Genomic DNA, 10,470 nt, shown 5'->3' on the forward strand with positions numbered 1-10,470 from the left:
TACTGATAATGGTTCTAACCTCAATAACAAAATGATGAAGGAGTTGTGCCAGAACTTCAACATTCAGCATCACAATTCTTCCCCTTATCGCCCTAAGATGAACGGTGCTGTTAAGGCAGCAAATAAGAACATAAAGAAGATTGTGCAGAAGATGGTCGTTACGTACAGGGATTGGCATGAGATGCTACCCTTCGCCTTACATGGGTACCGTACTTCAGTACGTACATCGACCGGGGCAACCCCTTACTCCCTTGTGTATGGTATGGAAGCAGTCCTACCTATTGAAGTGGAGATTCCTTCTCTAAGAGTCCTGCTGGATGTCAAGTTAGATAAAGCTGAATGGATTCGGACAAGGTTCAACGAGTTAAGTCTTATCGAAGAGAAGCGAATGGAAGCTATTTGTCATGGGCAGTTGTATCAGAGTCGGATGAAGAGGGCCTTTGATCGGAAAGTGCGTCCTCGGTGTTTCCAAGTTGGAGATTTGGTGTTGAAAAGGATCCTTCCTTCTCAGACAGATCACAGGGGCAAGTGGACTCCTAACTATGATTGACCGTATATTGTCACCAAGGTTTTTGATGGTGGAGCCTTAATGCTTGCAACTATGGATGGTGAAGACTTCACTTCCCCTGTAAACTCAGACGCAGTTAAAAAATACTTCGCATAAAATAGGCCCGCTGGACAATAAAAAGAACAGTCCAGGCAAAAAATAGGCATCCCGATGAACCAAGAAAATGAAAAGGTTCAGGCAAAAATTAGGGATTAAAGATGAAAAGGTTGTACACCCGGTAAGTTGAAAACCTGAAAAGGAAACTTAGGCAAAAATGGGTATCCCGGTGGATTGAAAACCCGAAAAGGGCGATCCAGGCAAAAGTTAGGGATTAAGTGAATGACTGCGTTCTGAGTAGTTCTGAATCTCACCTCATGTCGATAACTGGAAACTTTCAAAGGATAAGAAACAGTCCAATCACCCTTTCTCAGAAGGCTGGTCATCTGGAGGATCTTGAAGACGAGCGAGTCATAGCAGAATTGGAACCCGATAGAAATCCATTTCACATTGCCATTAAATTAATTTCTGTTTTTTATCTTTTGTGCAATTACCTCTTTCCAGGGATTGCTTCTTGATGTAAATGCCTATTCAGAGGCCATTCAATCAATAAAATCATGTTATTCAGTACATCTCTGTGTTCATTTTCATTTTATCGTTTTGTTTGCAAAAATGACGTCCGAATTTTTGATAAACATTGCATCATGAAACATAAGAGCTTTACAGGTACATGCTCAATAAACATTTAAAATTGTTGTAAATTTTAAGTACTTTGAATCGTCTATTCAGAACAGGTACACTCGGGGCATTTCCTTAAGGTTCCCAGCAGACGATTGCGGATGTTTTGCTTCAACAGTTGGAGTTTGGTATCTTATCCCTGCAGAGTTGGTCCAAGCATCGGATTCTTCAATCCCCAGCAGGTTCTCACTGATGTACTTCCCCAAGCAGGTGTTTCAGACTATACACTCCCCAGTAGAGTTGACAGTGCCAGACTGTACATCCCCAGCAGAGTTGACAGTGCCAAGCCGTATCTTCCCAGCAGAAGTAGCTGCTCCTCAGAGCTCGATGCCAGATCGATGATCCCGACGCCAGATCCGTGGTCTCTTTCCTTGAAGCAGAATCTCGATACCGTATCGGTGTTTGCTTCCCCTGCTGAGTCATTTCTCTCGCATATTTTGGTTGCCAGAACCGCTGTCATTTTCCTCAACAACAAGCTTTCAGTGTCGGTCTCTCCCCTGTCAAAGTCTCGGTATTTTGTTACTATCAGAACACCGCGTGGCCGGTCATTTCCCCACAGAGTTCATTGTGTTGTATATCACCAACAACATTGCCAGGGTCCAGAAGATTGTGATCATTTCCCCAGCAGACTTCCTTGTCTCAACTTGGCATTCTGCCCAACATTTTACATCCCTGCATGTAGAATCATATTGCATTGCATCCTCCCAAATCGCGTAGCATTTTCATTTTCATGGAGCATTACGCCATTGAAAAATTCAAACATATGCATGTAAAGCATAAGACATTCTCGGTATCCCAAGTGATAAACCAGAAGTTGTTTCCAGTGCTCAGACTGAACGTTGTTCATGACTCATTATCCCCAACACAGGTCGTTGGCCTACGTGCCGCCTCAATTATCATTTTCCCTATTTCTGCCGACACTGACAGGCATGAAAGTTTCCAATATTCATACCAAAGTGGCATTCAGGCCAATTTTCCGATGTTTAGATCGAAGAAGTTTCCGACATTCAGGTCGATGCAACTTGCGGCGTTCAGGCCAGTTTTCCGATGTTCAGATCGAAGAAGTTTCCGACATTCAGGTCGATGCAACTTGTGGCATTCAGGCCAGTTTCCGGTATTCAGACCGAAGTGGCATTCAGGCCAGTTTCCGGTATTCAGACCGATGGGGCGTTCAGGCCAGTTTTCCGATGTTCAGATCGAAGAGGTTTCCGACATTCAGGTCGATGCAACTTGTGGCATTCAGGCCAGTTTTTCCGGTATTCATACCAAAGTGGCATTCAGGCCAGTTTCCCGGTGTTCAGACCGATTGTTGATAATCTTGTATCTCCCAATGCTCAAATCGAAGTCATTTACAGTATTCAAACTGATGAGCGGCATTCAGGCCATGGTTATTCCTGTGTTACCATTTATTTTGGTATTCAGGCTAACATTCTCTTTTTTCGGTGTTCAGACCGACTCTTTCTGTACCAGACGGATTTCTTTGTTGATGCTCAGATCAAGATTCCTGTGTTACCATCTGTTTTGGTACACATACTACCATTCTTTTTCGGTGTTCAGACCGATTCTCACCGTACCAGACGGATTCTTGTTCAAAACCACCTCTTTGCCGATTCTGACAGGCATTGTTGCTTCACTTCACTTCAGTGTAAATTTCCGGGTTTTTATTGTATTCAATCCCTTGATACCTCGAAAGTGCGAAAGCCGCTGCTATCTTCCTTTCGGGTCTCCAGTTGATTGAATAGGGGCAGCTGTAATACCCCAAAATTTACCTTTCGTTTTTCTTGGAAGCATGGGATTGTGTTTCACATTGCATTAGCATCATACTAGGTCATACTCATTGCATACTGCATCAGTGACTTGGGAAATCGGGGTTTTATTGATCACTCCTTAACAGAAGGAGCCTACACAGAGCAAGACTGAAAATTGAATTTCATTCTCCAAATATACAAGTCACAAGGGTCTCAAGGGGTTCCATATGTCTTATTATGGTCCTCAGTTCATCAGTGAAAGATTCAGAGCTCTCAGAGTGTGCATATGGATTTAATAAAAAAATCAGGGTTTCATGGCTACCCGCAACAGGCAAGGTTTAGTTGGAAGTATAAGGGCTCATTCATGTCATAAAAGAGAAGAACCTAGGCCTATGAAGATCCCCAATTATCTCACAAAGATCCATTGGCAATCAGTGTAATCACTTCCTAGTCATTTTGGCCCTAAAACCAGGGTTCGGTATAAAATCGGTTTATTTCTGATTCCTTGAGTGAAACTCATTTCCATGGCCCTCCACATGTCCACAAGGATCTACATGCAAAAAATCAGCTCTTTATTTGAGCCAGAGGTGCGTCAATTGATCAATGGAATCGGGAATCAGACGGTTTGGGAAAAGTCAACTGTGGGGCCAGAAAAGTCAACTCCTGATATTTTGAAGGTGGAATCTCAAAATTCATGCGTAAGGAAGCCTACATGTGAAATCTGATCAAGGTTGGATCATGGATTCATCATTTAATCAGGAGTTGGAAAAGTTACTAAATTTGGAAATAATTGACTTTCCATTTAAGGCAAGTTTTTATGGTTTTTGCACCCACTTTAAGCCTATAGTCCATCAAGATGAAAACTCCATTTGAAAATTTCTCCAACATGAAAGTTATTCCCTTTGTTCCAAGCTTTCTAAAGATATAAAGTTTGTTTCATTTGGATTAAAATTGAGAAAGTTAGGCTTGGTCAAAGTAAGACATTATTTTAGAACACTTAGAAATTTTTCTAAGTCCAAATTTTGCAAAATTTGTCAAGACTTATGGGCCAGATTTCTTGAACTTCAAGGCATCTTTTGAAAACACTTTCTTCATGACAGTTGTACCTTGATATGTCCTCTTTCACACATTTTTGGAACCACCCCATTTAGATCATTGGTTTGGAAGATACACTCATCTAAAGTTGGTATCATATGCTGAATTTTTTGACAGCATTTTGGCCAAACTGGCCCAACCATTTTGCAGCCATGAGACCTGAACTTTATGGCCATTTTTCACCTCTTTCCACTCACCATTTCAAGATGTGTTCAACATGAAAGATGTTAAGCTCCCTACCCTCTTTCTAATGTTTGCATTGCCTTGTCATTTGGTCATGTATTCATCAAGTTACAATGTCTTAAAGTCACCCTGTTGGGCCATTTTTGTGCTGCACTAGAAAACCAAGCCAAACCCCAAAAACGACCAACACACCAATTTTTACCTCATTTGGTCATTTTCTTTTGGTTCACTTACTTAAGCTTTGCCACATTTAGCCATTTCTTTCCATACCTCACTTTTACACATTTTTGGTTCATTATGCACATAATCAAAAACAAATCTTTCAAGCCCATTTACACACTTCAAACCCTACATATTTAAGAGCTTCTAAACCCTAGCTTAAAGGTTGGTGGCTGCAGAACTTTGTGGGGAAGGCAAGTTTGTTTCATTTCAAGTTTCACTCCATTCTCTCTCACAAGCACTGAAGCACCATTGAAGAGGATCTCATCCCTTTCCATTCCACCACTATCAAGAAGTAGTGGACTGTCTTCCACTAGGTAAGTTTGCTACTCTCTTCCATGGCTTTGCTCATTTCATGAATATTATACTTGTTCACCACTTATTTCCTCCATGCCTATCATATATACTTCATGCTATTTTTCATTTATACCATGCCATACCATGCTTATTTTCCATGTTAACAATATACCATACTTGTTTATGAAACCCTCACCATGAGGCCTTGTTTTTAAACTTTAAGTTTTTTGACATTTATTTTTTCTGAAAATCTTTGCATGAGCCTACCTTGTGGTCCATATTTCTCTATGATAAAGTCATTATTTTGTATAAAATAAAGCTCCATTGCATTCTACTCATTTTATACTTGAGTTTTGCTTTTTACACCATGCCATTTGATGCACTAAATTGAGAGAAATGTTGACTGGAAGTTGGGAAAAAAAGATTGCATGGAAGTCGCGTTTTTTTTCTTGCTGGAAGTTGTATTTCCATGCTGCATGGGGACGTACACGTGTCCGCTTCGTGACCGCGCGATCGCTGGAACGGTCCCAGATCCTGGCCGTTGTTTGTTTGTTTTGTCACGTAGTGACTTTAGTATTTTTTGTCCAATTGATACTGCACCACATGAATTAGTTAATGAACATTTATTTTTATTTTTTTGGATATGCATAAAAATAACACAGACATGGTTCGAACCCACACCCATCCAGTTATTCGCCCCTTGTTTTATACGCTAGGGCATAAGCGGAAGTTGTGAAATTAATGTTGTTCATTTTTTTTATTTTGAACATGCTGGTAATTTCGTGGACTTGGGCCTGGCACACGCTTGCTGTTGGCACCCCCACATTCTGGCCCAATTACATTTCATTTTATTTTCTTTTTTAATTCATTATTATTTTTTCTGTTTTGCTTTTTAATTAATAAAAATATTTTATTTGTTCATAAAAATACCAAAAAATATTTTTTATTTTGATTAATATTTTATTTAATTTATTTAATTTTTATTTTCATATTTTATTTAATGTTAATATTTTATTTAAATTATTTAGTTCAAATAGTCCATTTTAACACACATTTTTTCATTTATTTTATTTTCATAACTTAAAATTATTTTTAGATTCTGATTTTTTGGATGAGGGTTGACCAATGTCTCATGGTCAACCTGACCTTTTATTGGAATTTTATTTCCCATTTTCAATTTATTTTGAATTTATTTTTGATCTAGTTTGCTTGGTTGACTTTTCATTTGACTTCTGTTTTATTTCAATTAATTTATACACCAATTTTCATTATTTTTGAAATCTTTTTGGGGGATGATGATGTCCTAACCCCACCTAACTCAATTTAATTTTTCATGACTTTTGTGATTAATTTACTATTTATTTGACATTTTTTTAAGTTGACTTGACTTTTCGGTTGACTTTTCTATGATTGATGTTTGACATAGGGATTGCTTAGGGCAATTGAAGAGATATTTTGATCCTCCCTTGTTCATATCATGTGCCACATATTAGAGGCATTTAATCTTGATTTTATTTGATCCTTGCATCATTTCCCGATTAAATTATTCATTGGTTCTTTGTGTGCATAGTTTCACTTGTCTGATTTCATCTGATATTTTTTACACTTGTTTCTTTCATCCATGCTTCTATTGATTGATTGTTTAACATGTTTATACTTGTCATACATTGTTTAATGTCTTATTATTTCATTCTTTGATTATTTGATTTGATTATATACTTGTTTATATCTTACTTGTTTGATTAACTGTGGCCTACTTGTATGGTGTATGAGCCATATATTTATATTGCTTGATTGCCATGACAACCCCAATTCATAACAAATGTATCCCTCTCCCATAAATTGTATAATGTTTATTCTTTCATTCTTTATTCATTTGTTAATACAAGAAATAAAAATGAACATCCGATAATCATTTCAAAACAAGATCAAAACCTCGATCCAACATCGAGTAATCATTTTTCAAAACCTAACAGAACCAGCACGTATTCATCCACCCTTTTGTAAGTCGGTTGCTTTATGCATCGCCATCAACCTTGTAAGTCGATTGCTTTATGCATCGCCATCAACCTTGTAAGTCGATTGCTTCATGCATCGCCATCTACCCTTATCCCTAGCACCTCTCCTTGCTCCACTCGTCAATTCTTGTTCCGATTAGGTAGCACCCATTAGATAGAACCCTTTGTATGATAACATAGGTAGGATTCCCATACCCTTTGTATGATAACATAGGTAGGATTCCCATACCCTTTGTATGATAACATAGGTAGGATTCCCATATCCTTTTGTATGATAACATAGGTAGGATTCCCTTATTCTTTTGTATGATAACATAGGTAGAATTCTCATATTCTTTGCATGCTAACTTTAGATAGATATTCCCATTTGTAAATCCGAACACTTAAGTACATATTGCATGACTACTCTAAGGCAGAGCTTCCCCCACTTCTAGACCTTTCCGAGCGTCTCCGATCATGTGGCATGTCACTCTGTCCTATTGCAAAGAGGTAACTGCCTAAGACTCGATTCAGCGAGCTGCGACACCTGCTGCTAGGACGTGAACATATTGCCCACTCTCCTTTAACACAACTAGTGTTTTCCTTTGTAAGTCCATGTTCAGATGGCAACCCCTATGTAGCCGAACTACGGCAACTCTGATTCTCATGTTCAGATGAGATACGTAGGCACAAGATGCGATGTCTTGCCGAGTTTAACGGACAACTAACAACTAATCCTTGTTTGTTTTCGCCCTCGTTACGATTCTTTTCTCTCGCCCTCGTTGCGATCGAGACCTTCCCTTTCTCTTACCCTAGTTGCAATCGAGACCCTTATTCTCGTAGTTAGCTGAACTACGTTTTGCTCTGATTCTCATTCCAAATGAGATACGTAGGCATAAGACGCGATGTCTTAGCAAGCACACATCTCTTTAACCCATAGGTAGCCGAGCTACGAAGACTCTGATTCTCATACCCAAATGAGATACGTATGCAGTGGATGCGACATCCGTGCGAGTCATTTTCTTTGACCCCTCTTTTAGTAAAAAGTACATTAGATATTACCTACACCCTTTAGACAAGAACAACAAGAGTGGATCCCGTAGAGTACTACGGATGCGTAGGGGTGCTAATACCTTCCCTTCGCATAATCGACTCCCAAACCCAAGATTTGGCTGCGAGACCTTGTCTTTTCCTTTCCTTTCTCCAGGTTTACTTCGAGCGTTTCCTTTCCCTCCTTTGGGATAAATAACGCACGGTGGCGACTCTTCTGTCATTTCTTCTTCGCCGGTTGTTTTTTCGCATACTATATTTTTTAGGTTGCGACACAATGCAATAATCTATGTGATAATAGCTTGGATTACAAGATACGTCTAATACAAGACTCACAAAAATACAGCAGTGAAGTATGATGGACACACTAAATCTTCACGCCTAAAATCCCCGAGTTCTGAAAGAAGGATTGCCATCCTTTTATATTGCAACACTTGGGCCTTGTACTTGTATTTCCTGCATTTAAGGTCAAGCGAGTTAACCTAAATTCCATAACTAGGTTACTAACAAATAGGCTATTTGTTAGGTTCATGAATTGTAGCCTGGTTGTTGGTTTCCTAGATTTTCTCTCAACTGTTGAACCCCTGAAGAATAGCCTGAGAAAACTGCTGAAACAGAAAAACTACACAACCTACAATGTAGCATATGCTGTCAGGAATGAATGTCACAACATTCAGTTTGACTTCCAAAACATTAACCATATGCTAAGGCTATGTTTGGATTGGCTTCTTGAAGCCCCAAACTCACGTTTTATTCCTTTAAACTTAAAAGTGGTCTTATTTTCTTGTTTGGGTTTTTTCTCCAAAATCAATTCTACTCTCCTAGAAGCAATTCCAATAGAAGCTACAATTCCTAGCTTTTGAGGTTAGCAAGAATCAATTCTGCATTTATGATATTTTGGTTCTTACAATTTTCCTTCATTGCCCTCTTTAATTTCTTTTCAACTGTATGTGATTGCCCTGTTTCTTCTATTTTCAAGCTACCATATAATGGCTGTATGTGATTGGAATATGTGTTTCACTTTTGTATTAGCCGGTTGGGAAGGTACTGCCCATGATGCACGTGTTTTTGACCAAGCTCTCACAAATGTGAACCTTAATTTTCCACACCCTCCTCCTGGTTTGTTCTTTTTATTACTACTAATGATTTTTTTTATGATATTTGACTTCACTTTTAAATGATTAATTTATTTTTATAGGTAAGTATTATTTGGTAGATTCTGGCTATCCAACACCAATAGGATACATTGGTCCCTACAGATGTGAACGTTATCACCTTCCTGATTTTAGGCGTTCTAACGGGTTCGCAAATAATAATGAAGTATTTAATTATTATCACTCAAGTTTAAGGTGCACAATAGAAAGAACTTTTGGAGTATGGAAGAACAGATTTGCAATTTTGCGTTGTATGCCCAAGTTCAAATTTCAGACGCAGGTTCAAATAGTCGTCGCAACAATGACCATTCACAACTTTATTAGAAGGAATGCAGAAATTGATGTTGATTTTAATCTTTATGAAGATGAAAATACAACCATTCACCATGATGATTACCATATATCGCCTAACTTAGATCAATCACAAGTTTTAAATGTCGCTTCATCATTAGAGATGGATCACGTTCGCGACTCAATTCGCAATAAAATTATAGAGTACAAGTTAAAAACTTAATATTGATATAAATTAGTACTATATTTCAATTTAAATTAGTATTGTAATAATATTTTAGTGCTATGTTGCATTTCAAATTTTATTATATATTTGTAATTTTTATTATGTTTAAATATTATTAATTTTGTCTTTTTTATTTATGTGTTTAACCATGTCCATTTTGGTAATTATACATTCAAAATCAATTTTGATAAAAATCATCCAAACAACATTAATTGATAACAATCACTTTTACATAAATGTATCCAAACATAAATCAATTCTGTTAAACTCAATTCTGTTAAAATCAATTCTACCAAACTCAATTCTATCAAAATCAATTTTGTTCACCGCCAATCCAAACACACACTAAGTCTGTTTTTCCTGAAAACAGACTATATAATTTGTTGTACTATACAGAACCAATCTGTCCATACTTTAGTATCAGCGTACAATAATAAATGTCAAAACATCCAATTTGACATTCACACATAGAGACTTACATCAGATCTGTTATCCTCTTGATGAGCAGACTGATAATAAATACTGAGTTATAGTAGAACACCACCTGTTCTATTCCTCAGTATCTGCTGACAGGGATGAATGTCATAACATCCAGTTTGACATTCACTGAATCTTGTATTAGCTAATCCTGCAGTACACTACTCAGAATGTCATGACATCAGCCAAGACATTAGAGTACAGCTAGATATCCTAACATACAATGCAGTCAAACAAACATCTCCACAGCATGTCATGACATCAGTCAAGACATTAGAATCCAGTTAGTGTTTTACCATACAATGCAGCCAATTAAACATCTACAAACTCCCCCTTTGGCAAATTTTTGGCTAAAACACTTTGGTCTCACAACAGAGTCCATAGCAGCGGAAATCTCACATCTAGCAGGAAATTAACCTAGCTAATACACTCAGAGTGGCAGCACACTCAC

At 37.9% G+C, this 10,470-nt stretch overlaps 1 protein-coding gene across 1 annotated transcript; it reads left to right on the top strand.

Annotated features, from left to right (window-relative positions):
* The first annotated feature begins 8,860 nt into the window (after positions 1 to 8,860).
* LOC127137261 (uncharacterized) lies at positions 8,861 to 9,539 on the top strand. The gene is made up of 2 exons (XM_051063733.1): positions 8,861 to 8,990; positions 9,070 to 9,539. The coding sequence occupies exons 1-2, from the start codon at positions 8,861 to 8,863 to the stop codon at positions 9,537 to 9,539; spliced, it is 600 nt and encodes a 199-aa protein (XP_050919690.1).
* Positions 9,540 to 10,470: the final 931 nt, after the last annotated feature.

The sequence above is a fragment of the Lathyrus oleraceus genome, chromosome 4, assembly GCF_024323335.1.
Source record: "Lathyrus oleraceus cultivar Zhongwan6 chromosome 4, CAAS_Psat_ZW6_1.0, whole genome shotgun sequence".
Taxonomy (NCBI): Eukaryota; Viridiplantae; Streptophyta; class Magnoliopsida; order Fabales; family Fabaceae; genus Lathyrus; species Lathyrus oleraceus.